Source organism: Oncorhynchus kisutch, linkage group LG17 (genome assembly GCF_002021735.2).
Source record: "Oncorhynchus kisutch isolate 150728-3 linkage group LG17, Okis_V2, whole genome shotgun sequence".
Lineage (NCBI taxonomy): Eukaryota > Metazoa > Chordata > Actinopteri > Salmoniformes > Salmonidae > Oncorhynchus > Oncorhynchus kisutch.
Window position 1 is genome coordinate 8,358,341 of NC_034190.2, and position 21,121 is coordinate 8,379,461.

At 43.7% G+C, this 21,121-nt stretch overlaps 1 protein-coding gene across 2 annotated transcripts; it reads left to right on the plus strand.

Moving 5' to 3' along the window:
- Window positions 1-1,571: 1,571 nt before the first annotated feature.
- On the plus strand, window positions 1,572-9,848 carry LOC109908455 (CCN family member 2-like). 2 transcript variants are annotated; one of them, XR_004203837.1, is made up of 6 exons: window positions 1,573-1,794; window positions 3,495-3,711; window positions 3,974-4,225; window positions 5,547-5,761; window positions 7,190-8,633; window positions 8,730-9,848. XR_004203837.1 is itself a non-coding variant. In XM_031795056.1 (5 exons), the coding sequence occupies exons 1-5, from the start codon at window positions 1,741-1,743 to the stop codon at window positions 7,493-7,495; spliced, it is 1,044 nt and encodes a 347-aa protein (XP_031650916.1). In that variant the 5' UTR covers window positions 1,572-1,740; the 3' UTR covers window positions 7,496-9,848. The 2 variants fall into 2 exon arrangements, 1 of the variants encoding a protein (XP_031650916.1); XM_031795056.1 differs by having other exon boundaries at window positions 1,572-1,794; window positions 7,190-9,848.
- The last annotated feature ends 11,273 nt before the right edge of the window (window positions 9,849-21,121 follow it).

Below are 21,121 nucleotides of genomic sequence, written 5' to 3' on the forward strand. Positions count from 1 at the left end.
ACATTACTCTGTACTGGTGATCTTTCATCTCTCTCTCTCTCTGTCTCTCTCTCTCTCTCTCTCTCTCTGTCTCTCTCTCTCTCTGTCTCTCTCTGTCTCTCTCTCTCTCTCTCTGTCTCTCTGTCTCTCTCTCTCTCTGTCTCTCTCTCTCTCTCTGTCTCTCTCTCTCTCTAAGAACTCTCAAAACGATAGCTGTTGCATAATGAACGTCCCATGTTTGTCCTTTACGCTTAAACTGATGCTCTTATTCAAACTATAAGTTACCTTGATTAAAGCCTTACTTCCTATTCATACCAAAGACCTCTGTGACCCCGGCGCTACCTGTAAACTACCTCTAAGAAAGGTAAAGATCTCTGTGACCCCGGCACTACTTGTAAACTCCCTCTAAGACAGGAAAAAACCTCTGTGACCCCGGCGCTCCCTGTAAACTACCTCTAAGACAGGAAAAGACCTCTGTGACCCCGACATACACTACCTGTAAACTACCTCTAAGACAGGAAAAGACCTCTGTGACCCCGACAGACACTACCTGTAAACTACCTCTAAGACAGGAAAAGACCTCTGTGACCCCGACAGACACTACCTGTAAACTACCTCTAAGACAGGAAAAGACCTCTGTGACCCCGACAGACACTACCTGTAAACTACCTCTAAGACAGGAAAAAACCTCTGTGACCCCGGCGCTCCCTGTAAACTACCTCTAAGACAGGAAAAGACCTCTGTGACCCCGACAGACACTACCTGTAAACTACCTCTAAGACAGGAAAAGACCTCTGTGACCCCGACAGACACTACCTGTAAACTACCTCTAAGACAGGTAAAGACCTCTGTGACCCCGACAGACACTACCTGTATACTACCTCTAAGAAAGGTACAAGAGGGGCACAGAGTGTAGGGAAAGACAAAGATGACTATTGACAATGATTTACGGGCATATCTGATATTGGCAGACGGTGAGCGATGCCCTCTTCTAAACGACTGACCATTACCTGTTACCGTGTGTCACCTGTAGTCACCTGTTGACAGTTACTATTCGGCTGGTCTCTGTGTTATTTAAGGTTCATATCATGTTGAACAACCTTTATACTTTGAGTCCTTCCCAAATAGCACCCTATTACCTACATAAAGTAGTACACTACTTTTGAGCCCCCATGGCTTGCAATCTTTATGGTGTTATTTCCCCTGGTTATTACTTAATACTATAAATCTTTCCCCAATACACATGCATTTGAATTCCAACTTCATAATCACTGTAACCATGTTCCTGGTGTAGGCTACGTTGGTCTGAATGGTGGCCAACATGAATAATGCTCTCCTTTAGTCCATGTCAAACTAAACCCACGAACATCTTTTGTCAGTTCCTGCCTTAGTACATAAAATAACTCCCACCTGGCTGAACAGTAGGTTGATGGAGGGGGATGCCTGTCTTTAAAAACAGCTCTCCTCTCAGGAATTAGGAAAAATAAAGCCATCTGGAATGTGAATATTTTTACCCCTTTGGGTCGCGTGGCATAACTCTTGTTTACTGGGCTACACCCCGCCTCGCGGAGTATTTAAAGTAGGGGTTCTCTCCGTCCATGCATCAGTCTAGCTAGCCCCTGGAGCCCTGCAGAGAGTCAACGAACAACTACCGGTGGAGTGAGAGAAAAGGGAAACTCCCGTCTGCGTGTCTGTCACACTGAACGAAAACAAACGTGTTGGACTGAGTGAGAGCGCGCTGTCGAAATAAACGAGGCAACAATGTCTGAGGGAGTTATCACCAGAATGGGTCTTCTTCTGCTCATCATCAGCTCGGTATGTTTTCACATGTCATATAATATATCAATAAAGTGCTAGATTTTCATTTATATACATTTGTGTAACTTTGTCACAACTTTGCAATTGATGCAATAATCTCTTATTATTTATTTCATTCACCCGGCTGTTGTTATATGTTTTGTGTTGTCTTCATTGATATGTATTATTTAGTTATGTAAAATGTAAATTTAAAGTACAACTTATGGGAACTCATTGTGTACTTATAGCGGCTAAAACATCCCATGGGGGTGTGGTCTCAGTGCAGTTCTGTATAGTAGCCTACAGCAGCTCTGTATAGTAGCCTACAGCAGTTCTGTATAGTAGCCTACAGCAGCTCTGTATAGTAGCCTACAGCAGCTCTGTATAGTAGCCTACAGCAGCTCTGTATAGTAGCCTACAGCAGCTCTGTATAGTAGCCTACAGCAGCTCTGTATAGTAGCCTACAGCAGCTCTGTATAGTAGCCTACAGCAGCTCTGTATAGTAGCCTACAGCAGTTCTGTATAGTAGCCTACAGCAGCTCTGTATAGTAGCCTACAGCAGCTCTGTATAGTAGCCTACAGCAGCTCTGTATAGTAGCCTACAGCAGCTCTGTATAGTAGCCTACAGCAGCTCTGTATAGTAGCCTACAGCAGCTCTGTATAGTAGCCTACAGCAGCTCTGTATAGTAGCCTACAGCAGCTCTGTATAGTAGCCTACAGCAGCTCTGTATAGGAGCCTACAGCAGCTCTGTATAGTAGCCTACAGCAGCTCTGTAAACAATCGTACATGATGAAATAGTAGTGTTGTTTTAATTGGGTGTCACTGTTAATAAATGACTAAGTTATTGGATTCAAATGGGCTATGTTCTGGGGTGTCTTACTCATTGCTACTAAAAGGAACATCATGTGAGTACTGAGATGCAGAACAAAGATAGTAGTTATCGGCTCCTAGTTGGACATAGGGTCTAAAATGAAGTGCCAAATAGCTTTTTTTCAACTAATAAAATGGTTAATGACTGAGTTAATCCAGGTTCTGCTAATTCTTTATCACTCAAATGTTTTAAACATCCGTTCTTAGAATAAAACATGTAAAGATTTGACAGCATTTGAGGAGCCTATATTGATTTCCTCTTACATTCTTACAAGTCTCTTTTATATATATTTTAATATTTGTACAAAAGTAATGCTGTATGTAATAGCAGTGTCCATCACTCTCCAAATAAAACTCTCTCCATAGAAAAGTCTGCTAGAATTGATTTGCCTACATCGAGTCAAGTGTCTCCATCTAGTGGCAGTACGATGTATTACACGCGAGGTGTTAACAAAAAAACGCGAAGTAGCCCCTTACAACATTCTCTGCTTCTTTGACACACAGTACAGACCGCAGGAGGTTGGTGGCACCTTAATTGGGGAGGACGGCTCATTGTGATGGATGGAGCGGAATCAGTGGAATGGAATCAAATACATCAAACAACAATGATGCCATTCCATTGGCTCCGTTCCGTCCATTACTATGAGCCCTCCTCCACTGGTAGAGACCGACCTCATTGCATTACTGGATCTAAACATTTTCCCTGGAAACAAATCCTGATATCAGACATTTTATCCACACTTATCCTATACATTTTTCTTGAGCTTTTCTGACTTCTATCTTTTGTTTAACATTATCCAATAGATTTTCTAAAGCATTTCTGACTGTCGTTTTCTTCTGTCTTTAGACAATGGCCCAGGACTGTTCCGATCCCTGTGACTGCCCATCGGATCCCCCTCCATGCCCGTTTGGTACCAGCCTGGTTCTGGATGGCTGTGGTTGCTGCAAGGTGTGTGCCAGGCAAGCCGGCGAGCCCTGTACCCTCCTGGAGCCATGTGACCACCACAAAGAGCTTTACTGTGATTATGCAATGCTGAGTGACACCGAGCACGGCATCTGCATGTGTAAGTTGAATTCTCCTGTCAACTATTAAAGAAAAGGGTGGGATGTCTTTAAGATCTCCATGGAGACCATGATCACTTCTTGGCGATCCTATTGCAGAGATTGCTACTTATTTTGTGTAGACTTTGCCACGGCTTGGTTTCTCATTATCCAAAGTGGGCAATCTCTGGGCTAAGCAATTTCCAATAGGTATTTACATGAGTTTGAACAATATAATGTAAGCCTTTGAAAATCTAAAATGGCGTCTCCACCTCTGTGTTTCAGCCCAGGAAGGCCAGACGTGTGACCTGGGAGGGGTCATCTACCGCAGTGGAGAGACCTTTCAGCCCAGCTGCAAGCACCAGTGTGTCTGTATGAACGGAGAGATCGGCTGCGTGCCAACCTGTGCCAACAACGTGCTGCTGGCCTCTCCAGACTGCCCGTACCCACGCCGCATCCAGATCCCTGGGAAGTGCTGTGAGGAGTGGGTGTGTGACCAGAGTCCTCAGGACAACTCCTACCAGTCAGCCATGGCTGGTGAGTCTAACCTCTAGAACCAGAGTCCTAAAAACAACTCCTACCAGTCAGCCATGGCTGGTGAGTCTAACCTCCTACAAACTGGAACTCTTCCTTTCTCTCTTTCTCTCTCTCACGCTCTTTGTCTCGCTCTCTCTCTCTCTGTCTCTCTCTCTCGCGCTCTTTGTCTCGCTCTCTCTCTCTCTGTCTCTCTCTCTCCCTCTCTCTCCCTCTCTCTCTTGCTCTTTGTCTCTCTCTCTCTCTCTCTCTCTCTCTGTCTCCCTCTCTATCTCGTTCAAACTAACCACCTCTCGCTCTCTCTCCCTCTCTCTCTGTCGCTCTGTCTCCCTCTCCCGCTCTCTCTCGTTCAAACTAACCACCTCTCGCTCTCTCTCGCTCTCTCTCTCTATGTCTCTCTCTCTCTCTCTCTCTCTCTCTCTGTCTCTGTCTCTGTCTGTCTCTCTCTCTCTGTCTCTCGCTCTCTCTCTCTCTCTTTCTGTCTCTCTCTTTCTGTCTTTCTGTCTCTCTCTTTCTCTGTCTCTTTCTCTGTCTTTCTCTGTCTCTGTCTTTCTCTGTCTGTCTTTCTCTTTCTCTATCTTTCTCTGTCTCTCTCTTTCTCTGTCTCTCTCTTTCTCTGTCTCTCTCTTTCTCTGTCTCTCTTTTTCTGTCTCTCTGTCTCTCTCTGTCTCTCTTTCTGTCTCTGTCTCTTTCTGTGTCTCTCTGTCTGTCTCTTTCTGTCTTTCTGTGTCTCTCTTTCTGTCTTTCTGTGTCTCTCTTTCTGTCTGTCTCTTTCTGTCTTTCTGTCTCTCTCTTTCTGTCTCTCTCTTTCTGTCTTTCTGTCTTTCTGTCTCTCTCTTTCTGTCTCTCTCTTTCTGTCTTTCTGTCTCTCTCTTTCTGTCTCTCTCTTTCTGTCTCTCTCTTTCTCTGTCTCTTTCTGTCTCTCTCTTTCTCTGTCTCGTTCTCTGTCTCTTTCTCTGTCTCTCTCTTTCTGTCTCTCTCTGTCTCTCTGTCTCTCTGTCTCTCTCTCTCGTTCAAACTAACCACCTCTCTCTCTCTCTCTCTCGCGCTCCCTCGCTCTGTCTCTCTCTCTCTCGTTAAAACTAACTCTCTCGCTCTGTCTCTGTCTCTCTCTCGCTCTGTCTCTCTCTCGCTCTGTCTCTGTCTCTCTCTCGTTCTTTCTCTGTCTCTCGCTCTCTCTGTCTCTCGCTCTTCTGTCTCTCTCTGTCTCTCTCTCTCTCTCCCTCTCCTCCCCTCTTTTTCACCATTGTTCACCTTTCCCTCTCCCCTCCTCTTCTCTCAGGATCTGAAATTCACCCCTTGGTCTCTTCTTCCCCTCTGTCAGTCTACAGAAAGGAGTCGGCCCACGTGCCGGTCCCGGTGGAGAGCCCCAGGGAGAACTGCATCGTCCAGACCACCAAATGGGGCGAGTGCTCGGCCACTTGCGGCATGGGCGTGTCGTACCGCGTCACCAACGACAACGAGCGGTGCCAGCTGGAGAGGCAGACCCGTGTCTGTATGATCCGGCCCTGCCACGTGGAGCAAGAGAAGGACATCAAGGTGGATACATGGACTAATACCATTATATAGTATAACAACATACAGAGGAATGTATTATATAGTGTTTTATATAGTACAACAACAGAGGAATGTATTATATAGTATAACAACATACAGAGGAATGTATTATATAGTATAACAACAGAGGAATGTATTATATACTGTATTATATAGTATGACAACATATAGAGGAATGTATTATATAGTATAACAGCAGAGGAATGTATTATATAGTGTATTACATAGCATATTACATAAGCATGACATAGAATTACATAACATGACATCACAGAGGCGACTCCGAGATGCTGGCCTTCTAGGCAGAGTTCCTCTGTCCAGTGTCTGTGTTCTTTTGTCCATCTTAATCTTTTCTTTTTATTGGCCAGTCTGAGATATGGCTTTTTCTTTTCAACTCTGCCTAGAAGGTCAGCATCCCGGAGTCGCCTCTTCACTGTTTATGTTGAAACTGGTGTTTTAAGGCTACTATTTAATGAAGCTGTCAGTTGAGGACTTGAGAGGCGTCTGTTTCTCAAACTAGACACTCTAATGTACTTGTCCTCTTGCTCAGTTGTGCACCGGGGCCTCCCACTCCTGTTTCTATTATGGTTAGAGCCAGTTTGCGCTGTTCTGTGAAGGGAGTAGTACACAGCGTTGTACGAGATCTTCAGTTTCTTGGCAATTTCTCGTATGGAATAGCCTTCATTTCTGAGAACAAGAATAGACTGACAAGTTTCGGAAGAAAGGCCTTTGTTTCTGGCCATTTTTAGCCTGTAATCAAACCCACAAATGCTGATGCTCCAGATACTCAACTAGTCTAAAGAAGGCCAGTTTTATTGCTTCTTAAAATCAGCACAGCAGTTTTGAGCTGTGCTAACATAATTGCAAAAGGGATTTCTAATGATCAATTAGCCTTTTAAATTATAAACTTGGATTAGCTAACACAACGTGCCATTGGAACACAGGAGTGATGGTTGCTGATAATGGGCCTCTGTACGCCTATGTAGATATTCCATACAAATCAATAGCTACAATAGTAATTTACAACATTAACAATGTCTACACTGTATTTCTGATCAATTTGATGTTATTTTAATGGACAAAAAAATGAGCTTTTCTTTCAAAAACAAGGACATTTCTAAGTGACCCCAAACGGTAGTGAATATAAGCCATGCGTCGTGCAACACAGGAACATAGCGTGTCTTTGCAACACAGGAACATAGCATGTCTTTGCAACACAGGAACATAGCGTGTCTTTGCAACACAGGAACATAGCGTGTCTTTGCAACACAGGAACATAGCGTGTCTTTGGCTCCTTATCGTTCCCTCAAGGTGTAAAGGTTAAAGCCAAGCTGCCCTTAATTAGCCTGATAGACAATGTGACACGTTGTTCTCATCCTGAACTAACCACCAGTCATCTCCGTTCCACAGAGGGGGAAGAAGTGTGTACGGACCCCCAAGTCCCCTCGAGGCATTCGTTTCCAGCTGTCAGGCTGCAGTAGCAACAGGGTCTACAAGCCCAAGTTCTGTGGTGTGTGTACGGACGGGCGCTGCTGTACCCCCCACAGCACCGTCACCGCAGAGGTGGAGTTCCACTGTCCCGAGGGAGACGCCTTCAGACGCAAGATGATGTTCGTCAAGACGTGCTCCTGTCACCACGACTGTCCCCGAGACAATGACATCTTCCTGGCTTCGCACACACGCAGGATGATCGGGGACTATGACAACGATATGTAAACGACGTGGCTGCTGTACGCACTGGACAGATAACGTTACATATACATATACACACGCACGCACGCACACACATACACACATACACACATACGCACGCATGCACGCACGCACACACATACACACATACGCACGCACGCACACAAACACACACACATACGCACGCATGCACGCACACACACATACACATATACACACGCACACACACACACAAGCACGGATAAAACTCCTTCACATCACTCCTCCACCACCCTCACACACTGATAGGCAGGTCTTTGAATTCCTGGACTGTGTCTCTACCTTACTACACATAGGGATGTCAACCTGGTTGTGAGACTGAAAAAAAAAGTGTGTGATTTCAAGATATGAAGAAGTCGAGCATGAGATTAACTTTTTAGGTTTTATTTTTAAAATTTAATTTAACCTTTTTTTTTTTTTTTATGCGCAGCTCTAAAGTCACCTGACTCTTTGATTGGCTCTTTGATTGGTCTGTCTGTATGTCTACAGAGATACAGAAGGGTGGATCTGACGCACTGAGGACTCAATGTTAGAGACAATGTGAGGCAAGAATATATTTACTTACACTGCTTAATTGCCATGGGAACATGACACGGTAGTGTACAGATGAGAGGTAGGTAGCCTATGCCAGTTTCTCCCAACTCCGTACCCCCAACAGCACACGTTGTTTTAGCTCAGGACAAAAACACCTGATTCAACTTGTCAAGGGATTGATTATTAGTTAACAAGTAGAATCAGATGTGCTTGTCCGGGGCCACAACAAAAAATATGTCCTAGGTTGAGGGCGCACTGAACGGAGAGGCACTTACTGAACCAAATTTCACATCTTGACAGAAAATTTTAGAATACGACATTTAAAAAATATATATTTTTCATATGTTAAAGATGAACAATACAGAAATTGTTTGGATATATTGTAGTACTGGTACGTGCCTTGACATCTGTATAATATTGATTGAATATATGTAATTATAATTAAGAATGTCAATAATATTGTTTACTGTTTATTTAAAAAAAATAAAAGAAGGAATGAAATGAAAGAAAGAAATTTGGCATTTAACGAAAACACCTTGTGTAAATACTGAAAGACTGTGTACAATTTAGTACTATAATTTATTACCTGGTTGTTGTTTAATTAATAACACCATGTTGAAGGATGTTGTTTAATTAATAACACCATGTTGAAGGTTGTTGTTTCATTAATAACACCATGTTGAAGGTTGTTGTTTCATTAATAACACCATGTTGAAGGTTGGCGTTGTTTCATTAATAACACCACGTTGAAGGTTGTTTCATTAATAACACCATGTTGAAGGTTGTTGTTTCATTAATAACACCATGTTGAAGGTTGTTGTTTCATTAATAACACCATGTTGAAGGTTGTTGTTGTTTAATTAATAACCCCATGTTGAAGGTTGTTGTTGTATAATTAATATCACCATGTTGAAGGTTGTTGTTTAATTAATAACACCATGTTGAAGGTTGTTGTTTAATTAATAACACCATGTTGAAGGTTGTTGTTGTTTAATTAATAACCCCATGTTGAAGGTTGTTGTATAATTAATATCACCATGTTGAAGGTTGTTGTTTAATTAATAACACCATGTTGAAGGTTGTTGTTTAATTAATAACACCGTGTTGAAGGTTGTTGTTGTTTAATTAATAACACCATGTTGAAGGTTGTTGTTGTTTAATTAATAACACCATGTTGAAGGTTGTTGTTGTTTAATTAATAACACCATGTTGAAGGTTGTTGTTGTTTAATTAATAACCCCATGTTGAAGGATGTTGTTTAATTAATAACACCATGTTGAAGGTTGTTGTTGTTTAATTAATAACCCCATGTTGAAGGATGTTGTTTAATTAATAACACCATGTTGAAGGTTGTTGTTTCATTAATAACCCCATGTTGAAGGTTGTTGTTTCATTAATAACACCATGTTGAAGGTTGTTGTTTAATTAATAACACCATGTTGAAGGTTGTTGTTGTTTAATTAATAACCCCATGTTGAAGGTTGTTGTTTCATTAATAACACCATGTTGAAAGTTGTTGTTTAATTAATAACACCATGTTGAAGGTTGTTGTTGTTTAATTAATAACCCCATGTTGAAGGTTGTTGTTTCATTAATAACACCATGTTGAAGGTTGTTGTTTAATTAATAACACCATGTTGAAGGATGTTGTTTAATTAATAACCCCATGTTGAAGGTTGTTGTTGTATTATACTGTATCATACTTCTTTTTCATTGTAACCACCTGGCCAAGACACAAGTGAGTTCCTATTTGTTGCACTTTTGTCTATATCCAATTAAATAAAATATATTTTTTATACATCAATTTATTTTCATCCTTTAGTCTCACCGTGTAAGTTGAACAATATTAATGTTTAAAAGACTGCATAGAAATTGAGGCATTTCTTAAAATAGAAGGTCTAGAGAGAGAGGAGGGTCATTTCCCTGTTGTCAAAGCCAAAGAAGACTTGACCACAGAGCCTGGTTCCTCTCTAGGTTTCTTCCTAGGTTTTGGCCTTTCTAGGGAGTTTTTCCTAGCCACTGTGCTTCTACACCTGCATTGCTTGCTGTTTGGGGTTTTAGGCTGGGTTTCTGTACAGCACTTTGAGGTATCAGCTGATGTACGAAGGGCTTTATAAATACATTTGATTTGATGTACCCCACAATTGATGTGTCAAGAAATGGAAGTTGTCTATCAAGCGCGGTGGTGGTGGGTTAATCATTAAAGAGCACATGAAAATAGGATTATGAAACTGCTAATGCCATTAAACTCAAATGTGTTTAGGATGCGCACCATGGAGTAGGCTACTGCTGCAGCAACCCTCGTCTTATCACAGCCACTGGCAGCCAGCCAGACAGTTCTGGGAAGCTAGTATATCTAGCTATAAGGGGTGGGTGTCTCACACATGCACTGTCAGTGTCTGGTTGCGCATTGGGGTTGTGTGTCAACATCTGGGTGCTTGTGTGTGTGCATGTGTATGGTGTTATGGGATACGTCTGGGTGCTTGTGTGTGTGCATGTGTATGGTGTTATGGGATACGTCTGGGTGCTTGTGTGTGTGCATGTGTATGGTGTCATGGGATACGTCTGGGTGCTTGTGTGTGTGCATGTGTATGGTGTTATGGGATACGTCTGGGTGCTTGTGTGTGTGCATGTGTATGGTGTTATGGGATACGTCTGGGTGCTTGTGTGTGTGCATGTGTATGGTGTTATGGGATACGTCTGGGTGCTTGTGTGTGTGCATGTGTATGGTGTTATGGGATACGTCTGGGTGCTTGTGTGTGTGCATGTGTATGGTGTTATGGGATACGTCTGGGTGCTTGTGTGTGTGCATGTGTATGGTGTTATGGGATACGTCTGGGTGCTTGTGTGTGTGCATGTGTATGGTGTTATGGGATACGTCTGGGTGCTTGTGTGTGTGCATGTGTATGGTGTTATGGGATACGTCTGGGTGCTTGTGTGTGTGCATGTGTATGGTGTTATGGGATACGTCTGGGTGCTTGTGTGTGTGCATGTGTATGGTGTTATGGGATACGTCTGGGTGCTTGTGTGCGTGCATGTGTATGTGTATGGTGTTATGGGATACGTCTGGGTACTTGTGTGCGTGCATGTGTATGGTGTTATGGGATACGTCTGGGTGCTTGTGTGCGTGCATGTGTATGGTGTTATGGGATACGTCTGGGTGCTTGTGTGCGTGCATGTGTATGGTGTTATGGGATACGTCTGGGTACTTGTGTGTGCATGTGTATGGTGTTATGGGATACGTCTGGGTGCTTGTGTGTGTGCATGTGTATGGTGTTATGGGATACGTCTGGGTGCTTGTGTGCGTGCATGTGTATGGTGTTATGGGATACGTCTGGGTGCTTGTGTGCGTGCATGTGTATGGTGTTATGGGATACGTCTGGGTGCTTGTGTGCGTGCATGTGTATGGTGTTATGGGATACGTCTGGGTGCTTGTGTGCGTGCATGTGTATGGTGTTATGGGATACGTCTGGGTGCTTGTGTGCGTGCATGTGTATGGTGTTATGGGATACGTCTGGGTGCTTGTGTGCGTGCATGTGTATGGTGTTATGGGATACGTCTGGGTGCTTGTGTGCGTGCATGTGTATGGTGTTATGGGATACGTCTGGGTGCTTGTGTGCGTGCATGTGTATGGTGTTATGGGATACGTCTGGGTGCTTGTGTGCGTGCATGTGTATGGTGTTATGGGATACGTCTGGGTGCTTGTGTGCGTGCATGTGTATGGTGTTATGGGATACGTCTGGGTGCTTGTGTGTGTGCATGTGTATGGTGTTATGGGATACGTCTGCGTGACGGGGTCCACAGTCGGCTGCATCATTTGCAACCAGGAACTAGTACTTATGGGAAGGAATATTGTTTTAGGTGTTTGTTTGAAATATTTCATACCTTTTCTGCTTACTTACATGTGTCCTTTCACACACACACACACACACACACACACACACACACACACACACACACACACACACACACACACACACACACACACACACACACACACACACACACACACACACACACACACACACACACACACACACACACACACACACACACACACACACACACACACACACACACACACACACACACACCCAGACAGAGCGTGACCTACTTTCATGCACCTGGACCTCAGCATCCACCCTGGCAGAAATAGAAGGTATGGGGGAATTAGGAAACCGAGCACAAAGCAATTCCTCTCTTCAACTCATGTGCATTCTCCCGTTCAATTTGAGATCAGTTCACCTTTCTGAAATGATAGTAATACGACAGTAATATGGGATGGACTGGAGCTCGTTTTTGTTTGTAATCAAGTGTATTTGTAGTAGCTGGTACTACTGTGTAGAAAGGACAATGTAGGTTCTGTTATTGTTTGGATTAATGTGGCTGGTGCTGTTTTGTTATTGTTTATATATATATATATATGGCAATTTAGGTAGGTGGTCATGTTGCTCATGACAGGGAATGAGCAACATTACGAATTTGTGTATCAAGTGGGGGACTACTTTTAAACATAGGGCTCTGGTCAAACGTAGTGCATCATACAATATAGTGCCATTTGGGATGCACCCTATGAGTAGGCTTATCCGTGGGTGGATATTAGAACAGGCATTGTGGGGGGATCATTATTAAACTGATGTGTAGAGTTATGTTATGAAGAGAGAGCGTATCCATCCACCCCCATAGGCAGATGTGTAGAGTTATGTTATGAAGAGAGAGCGTATCCATCCACCCCCATAAGCAGATGTGTAGAGTTATGTTATGAAGAGAGAGCGTATCCATCCACCCCCATAGGCAGATGTGTAGAGTTATGTTATGAAGAGAGAGCGTATCCATCCACCCCCATAAGCAGATGTGTAGAGTTATGTTATGAAGAGAGAGCGTATCCATCCACCCCCATAGGCAGATGTGTAGAGTTATGTTATGAAGAGAGAGCGTATCCATCCACCCCCATAGGCAGATGTGTAGAGTTATGTTATGAAGAGAGAGCGTATCCATCCACCCCCATAGGCAGATGTGTAGAGTTATGTTATGAAGAGAGAGCGTATCCATCCACCCCCATAGGCAGATGTGTAGAGTTATGTTATGAAGAGAGAGCGTATCCATCCACCCCCATAGGCAGATGTGTGGGCAGAATTAGTCCCCAAATATGCAACACACAAACAAAACAAAAAACATGGCAAAACTGGAACGAATAAAAAAAGAATAAGGAAAAAGACTGAGCCTTAAATGTATAAAAATCTTTGTACAACAGTAAATGCCAAGCGAATGCCACCAGCAGCCTAAGGGAAGGGCAGGCTGTTGAATGACTGACCAGCACAGACAGAGTCCCCACATGAACCCATGCATGACAGTTAGGAAGTCTTGTCATGTTTGGTTTCCTCTGCTCATGTTATCCAGTGAGAGGACCTCTTTCCCTAGAAAGCCCAATACACCTCTACAGAGATTCTATTTAGAAGTGAGAGAACCTCTTTCCCTACAAAGCCCAATACACCTCTACAGAGATTCTATTTAGAAGTGAGAGAACCTCTTTCCCTACAAAGCCCAATACACCTCTACAGAGATTCTATTTAGAAGTGAGAGAACCTCTTTCCCTACAAAGCCCAATACACCTCTACAGAGATTCTATTGAGAAGGGTGATCAGCAGGCGAAACACAAACAATCACGAGAATGTTCACTGTAGATTATGTTAAAAACGATCGCATCTGAGCTCTATCTAGCCTATTATTTAGAAAACAACAGTAAAAGTAAAGCTCATAGCTTACCTTCATACCCTACATTTGTAAGACAATGTGATAAAAGTGTAAGCCATATTTTTAATGGGGGTATCTCTGGAGTGTTATTGATTACCATGAATATAGCATGTCCTAGCAGGTAGTTTAGCAGCGAAGAGCTTCGGCCCAGTAACTGTAAGGTCGCTGGTTTGAATCCCCGAACCGACTAGGTGAAAAATCTGTTGATGTTCCCTGGGCCAGGGTTTCCCAAACCCTGTCCTGCACTACACAACTACACAACTTTTACCTAGTACTACACAACTACACATCTTTTCCCTAGCACTACACAACTACACAGCTTTTCCCTAGCACTACACAACTACACAACTTTTACCTAGCACTACACAACTACGCAACTTTTCCCTAGCACTACACAACTACACATCTTTTACCTAGCACTACACAACTACACAACCTTTACCTAGCACCACACAACTACACAACTTTTACCTAGCACTACACAACTACACAACTTTTACCTAGCACCACACAACTACGCAACTTTTACCTAGCACTACACAACTACACAACTTTTACCTAGCACTACACAACTATGCAACTTTTCCCTAGCACTACACAACTACACATCTTTTACCTAGCACTACACAACTACACAACTTTTACCTAGCACCACACACCTACACAACTTTTACCTAGCACTACACAACTACACATCTTTTACCTAGCACTACACAACTTTTACCTAGCACCACACAACTACACAACTTTTACCTAGCACTACACAACTACACAACGTTTACCTAGCACTACACAACTACACAACTTGTACCTAGCACTACACAATTTATTCAAATAACCAACTCATCATCAAGATGTGATTATTTGACTCAGCTGTGTAATCCTAGGGGAAAAACTAAACATGCACCAAGGGAGGAACCTAGGACCATGTTTGGGAAAACCTGTCCTTAACACAAATTTCTCCTTTAAGTTGCTCTGGATAAGGGTGTCTGCTAAATTACTAAAACGTACAGTACCAGTCAAAAGTTTGGACACACTTACTCATTCAAGGGTTTTTCTTTATTTTTTAAAACTATTTTCTACATTGTAGAATAGTGAAGACATCAAAACTATGTAATAACATATATGGAATAATTTAGTAACCAATTCATTATTAAACAAAAAATTTTATTTTTTATATTTGAGGTCAGTAGCCAACAGTAGCCACACCAATAATAATAAGAGAGTTGCTTGGGCCAAGAAAGACGAGCAATGGACATTAGACCAGTGGAAATCTGTCCTTTTGGTTCCAACCGCTGTGTCTTTGTGAGATGCAGAGTAGGTGAACGGATGATCTCTGCATGTGTGGTTCCCACCGTGAAGCATGGAGGAGGAGGTGTCATGGTGTGGGTGTGCCTTGCTGGTGACACTGTCTGTGATTTATTTAGAATTCAAGGCACACTTAACCAGCATGGTTACCACAGCATTCTGCAGCGATACGCCATCCCATCTGGTTTGAGCTTAGTGGGACTATCATTTGTTTTTCAACAGGAAAAGGACCCAATACACCTCCAGGCTGTGTAATGGCTATTTGACCAAGAGGGAGAGTGTTGGTGCTGCATCAGATGACCCGGCCTCCACAATCACCCGACCTCAACCCAATTGAGATGGTTTGGGATGAGTTGGACCGCAGCGTGAAGGAAAAGCAGCCAACAAGTGCTCAGCATATGTGGGAACTCCTTCAAGACTGTTGGAAAAGCATTCCTCATGAAGCTGGTTAAGAGAATGGCAAGAATGTGCAAAGCTGTCATCAAGCCAAAGGGTGGCTATTTTGAAGAATCTGAAATATAAAATATATTTTGATTTGTTTAACACTTTTTTTGGTTACTACATGATTCTATATGTGTTATTTCATACTGTTGATGTCTTCACTATTATTCTACAATGTAGAAAATATTTCAAATAAAGAAAAACCCTTGAACGAGTAGCTGTGTCCAAACTTTTGACCGGTACTGTAAATGTAAAAATGAATATTTATTCAGCCTAGAGATCAAAATCTCCCACCATCCCTTGACCATTCCCGCAAAAGTGCATACACACCTCTGATGTCAGCACAGCACCTGTTGGGTGCGTAAACAAGTGCCGATTTAGCTTAGGGTCTGGTCCGTCTACAACCAAAACACTTTTGTGTGAAAACTCTTACAAGTCACTCATTACTCAACAACAACAACAACAAAAATATAGTTCGTTGCCCGTGCGTAACGTTATATATACAGTAGCATAGTACCTGGTTGAGATCACGCGCTTAGCTCCAATCATCGTCTTCCAGAGGCGGGTATATGGCTGTCGCGCGCCCTCCGGAACGAACCCTTTCCGTTCTCCGGTCTTCACAGTGACGGTTATTTTATTTATATTTTTTGACAGAGGAACGCTGCTGTGTTGGTGAGAAAGGCCAAAATGAAAAGAAACTACCACAGCACAAAATGGTAAATTACACATGTATATAGTAAGAAGAAATCGAAGATAACACGCTGTCATCCTCCCAGGTAAACCCATTTAGTCGATAACGTTGTCAACGGCACGTTTTGGCTTTTTCTTTCTGGATCCGTTTCATTTGTGATGTACGGTATGGACTACGTCTGGCCAACGTTAGTCCATTTTAGCGTGTAATTTGATGCTGTGGTGCAGTGGTTATAGAAACTAACAACATTATTAACATGTTATCTCGGGGAACACGTTTTTTTAGCAGGGTACGTTTTTATGTGGTGACTATTTTACTGTCATTTAATGTATTCTGTTGGTTTTGTCATACATCGGTGTCTGACTGAGTCGGGTCCGCTTTCCTTTCCTCCTGTCAATAGTTTAATGTTGAATGGTTAGTTACCGATGTGAGTCAGTAGGCTTTAGGCGAGGCAAGCCGGGGTAGTCGGTAACCATGGGATCTTAATAACTCGCAGTGACGAAGATTTCCGGTGGATTAGCCACCACTGGCACGAGAGCGCACGCCTTTTGTTTGTCATGCTATGGATGTGTCAGCTGTCATCCTGGTCAGTGTTGTTGTAGCCCTACATGATGAGAATAATTATCTTTCATATTATATTAGAATCTACAGCCCAGCGGTTAGAGCATCATGATAGTAGTCTCGGAAGGTTGTTTGTTTGAATCCAGGAGCCGACATTTGTGAAAACTCTTGTCGTTGTGCCCTTGTGCAACCCTAATACTCAACCCTAATTGCTCCAGTGTTGCCGTTTATAATGGCTGACCCTGGCCGTGACCCCTCTGTCTGGGGGGATATGCAAAAAAACTAATTTTCCAATTTACACATGCATATAATACAAACGTGTAGGCTTATGTGTGAAATAGGACCAAAAAAATAAACACCCACCAAATTATTGTTATCATATTATGAGGGCCATGCGAAATAAATAACCAACACAGAGGTGTGGTGTTGCCTATGGTAACAACGCGTTTTTGACTGAGGATGCTTCCAGTCGTGTGCATGGAATCTATCATAGGCTGGCTTTGGGACACAACATCGGGAGGCTGTGTATTAGCTACATCGGCAGTCTGTGTATTGGTTGGAATAACACAGATTCCCGATGTTGTGTCCCAAAGCTATGATAGACTTACTATGGACCAAAAGTATAGGCTATTACACACCACTGGTTTTATGGTCCTAACATATTGTATCCACACACTCATTGGCCAATTCATTTTGCTGGCTGCTGCATAGATACACTGGTTGGCAGCCGTAGTTCCCAGGCAGTCCGTTTCTGCGAACGCCAGCATCTCTCGCATCAGTCGGTAGCACCGCCAGACTGTTTTTTGGTGATCCACTTGCGTAAATCCCTTGCGGCGGACACAGAAGGGAGAAAGCACTTAAGTGGCCCAGTGGTAGGCTGACAACGCTGAGAAATTACGACTCTCCTCCGCACCCAATATCCTTGGTCAGCGTCTACTCTCCTTAATTTGGCAGGCAGCGGGTCTTCGCTCATTTGAGAATCCAGGAAGTGGGTGTGGGAGCCTTTGTTGCAGTGGCGGTTGCCTCCTGCCCATTAAGGCGTTACCGACGACGCCCAACTTGTGATTGGTCAACAACAACAAAAACTAAACCACTTTGCAAAAAAACACTCAAACATTTGTATAAAAATTACACATATATATATATGAATGGTTAAAAAAATAAAAAGTATAACTAATGGATCATGTTTTAAATGCTCTTAAAAGTGGGTAAATTTGTACATTTTCCTGTTTTAAAAATATATTGTTTGAAACGAGCTGTTTGGTTACTTGCTACTCTGTCCCCCAGTGACTGCCAGCAGCAGCTCTGTCTCCACGGGCCGCATAGGCCTGGCAACATTGCTTGGCTTGTTTTGCCACCTATTTATTTGCTATGAAGCAGAACTGTCCCAATGAAATTGCAGGATTTCATAGCGTAAATTATAACAGCACAAAGTACATGCACCGCCCTGGAGCACTCAAACGAGTGTCTGTTCAGTCAGAACCTATGGGTCTGCTCTAGTCCACTTCCCAATATAATACCAAAGAACACTACATGGCCAAAAGTATGTGGACATCTGCTTGTGGAACGTCTCATTCTAAAATCATGGGCATAAATATGGAGTTGATCCCCCCCCCCTTTGCTTCTATAACAGCCCACTCTTCTGGGAAGGCTTTCCACTAGATGTTGGAACATTGCTGCGGGGACTTGCTTCCATTCAGCCACAAGAGCATCAGCCCAAAGGTGTTCGATGGGGTTGAGGTCAGGGCTCTGTGCAGACCAGTCAAGTTCTTCTACACCGATCTCGAGAAACCATTTCAGTATGGACCTCACTTGTGCACGGGGGCATTGTCATGATAAAACAGGAAAGGGCCTTCCCCAAACTGTTGCCACAAAGTTGGAAGCACAGAATAATCTAGAATGTCATGTTAATATTTCCCTTCACTGGAACTAAGAGGCCTGAACCATAAAAAACTATCCCAGACTATCATTCCTCCTCCACTAAACTTTACAGTTGGCACTATGCATTGGGGCAGGTAGCGCCAAACCCAGAGTTGTGTGTCGGACTGCCAGATGATGTGACTCATGACTCCAGAGAATGCGTTTCCACTGCTCCAGAGTCCAACGGCGGCGAGCTTTACACCACTCTAGCCAACGCTTGGCATTGTCGCATCTTAGGCTTCTGTGCGGCTGCTCGGCCATGGAAACACACTTCATGAAGCTCCTGACGAATAGTTATTGTACTGACGTTGCTTCCAGAGGCCGCTTGGAACTCTAGGGAGTGTTGCAACCGAGGACAGTTGATTTTTACGCACTACGTGCTTCAGCACTTGGTGGTCCCTTTCTGTTAACTTGTGTGGCCTACCACTTTGCGGCTGAGCCGTTGTTGCTCCTAGACATTTCCACTTCACAATAACAGCCCTTACATTTGACTGGGGCAGCTCTAGCAGGGCATAAATCGACTTGTTGGAAAGGTGGCATCCTATGACAGTGCCACTTTGGAAGTCACTGAGCTCTTCAGTAAGTCCGTTCTACTGCCAATGTTTTTCCTATGGAGATTGCATGGCGGTGTGCTAAATTGTATAAACTTGTCAGCAATGGGTGTGGCTGAAATAGCCAAATCCACTCATTAGAAAGGGTGTCCGTATACTTTTGTATATATAGTGTATGAGCCATAATGCCCATAAAACCTAGCGGTCAAACAGGGAAATGATTCCAAACGTTTTTTCCCCATTCATTTTTCCCATAGGAGATTTTATAATTTAGAAACACTTAAAATAAGGGCTGTGTTTCATGGAGGCATACCCTGGTGTGACCTTTTGATAATTATAAGGAACTACAAATGTCATGATGGCCTGGACGAGACTGCCGAATTGAGGCAAGCTAAGAATCTCTGGATTAACTATCTAATGTTAGCTAAATGTAGTAATTAATAAATTGGATACATTTCTTTAAATGGACAATTCTGTGAACTGTCTTGTGTAAGTTTGAAATTGATACAATACCTGTTAGCAAAGGTGTCAGTTAGAGATGACGTGTAGGAGCTTGCAGGGATTTGTAGTCTTGCATGATGTAAACTTTGATACTAATTAGCATTTTCGAATCTAAAAGTAAATAAAACTGAATATATTGATAAGTCACCTTTTCTGATAGAGATTTACATTGTTATCAAAATGTCACGCCAGGGTACGCCTACCGAGAGAGATGGGGAGAGGGAGCTGGGGGTTGTGGAGAGAGGGAGATGGGGAGAGAGAGAGAAATATGGAAAGAGAGATGGGATAGAGAGAGAGAGATATAGAGGGAGATGGGGAGTTAGAAACAGGGAGGTGGAGATGTAGAGGGAGAGGGAGATGGGGAAGAGAGAGAGAAATAGGGAGATGGAGAGATGAACAGAGCGAGGGGGGAAGAGGGAGATGGAGAGATGAACAGAGCGAGGGGGGAAGAGGGAGATGGAGAGATGAACAGAGCGAGGGGGAAAGAGGGATATGGGGGAGAGAGAAATAGGGAGATGGGGTGGAGAGAGAGAGAGAGAGATGAGGGGGAGAGGGAGATGGGGTGGAGAGGGAGATGGGGTGGAGAGAGAGGGGGAGATGGGGGGGGAGGGAGATGGGGGGAGAGAGAAATAGGGAGAGGGGGAGAGGGAGAGGGAGATGGGGAGAGAGAGAAATAGGGAGAGGGGGAGAGGGAGATGGGGAGAGAGAGAAATAGGGAGAGGGGAGAAATAGGGAGATGGGGGAGAGAGAAATAGGGAGAGGGGGGGAGGGAGATGAGAGAGGGAGATGGGGGAGAGAAAAATAGGGAGATGGGGGTGGATAAAGGGGGAGAGGGAGATAGAGATGGGGGAGAGAGAAATAGGGAGATGGAGGGAGAGAGGGGGGAGATGGGGAGAGAGAAATAGGGAGATGGAGAGAGGGAGATGGGGAGAGAGAAATAGGGAGAGGGAGACAGAGAGAGGGAGATGGGGAGAGGGAGACAGAGAGAGAGAGATGGGCAGAGGGAGAGAGGGAGAGGGGGAGAGAGAAATAGGGAGAGGGAGACAGAGAGAGGGAGATGGGGAGAGGGAGACAGAGAGAGAGAGATGGGGAGAGAGAAATGGGGAGAGGGAGACAGAGAGAGAGAGATGGGGAGAGAGAAATAGGGAGAGGGAGACAGAGGGGGAGAGAGAAATAGGGAGAGGGTGACAGAGGGGGAGAGAGAAATAGGGAGAGGGAGACAGAGAGAGAGAGATGGGGAGAGAGAAATAGGGAGAGGGAGACAGAGAGAGGGAGATGGGGAGTGAGAAATAGGGAGAGGGAGACAGAGAGAGAGATGGGGAGAGGGAGACAGAGAGAGGGAGATGGGGA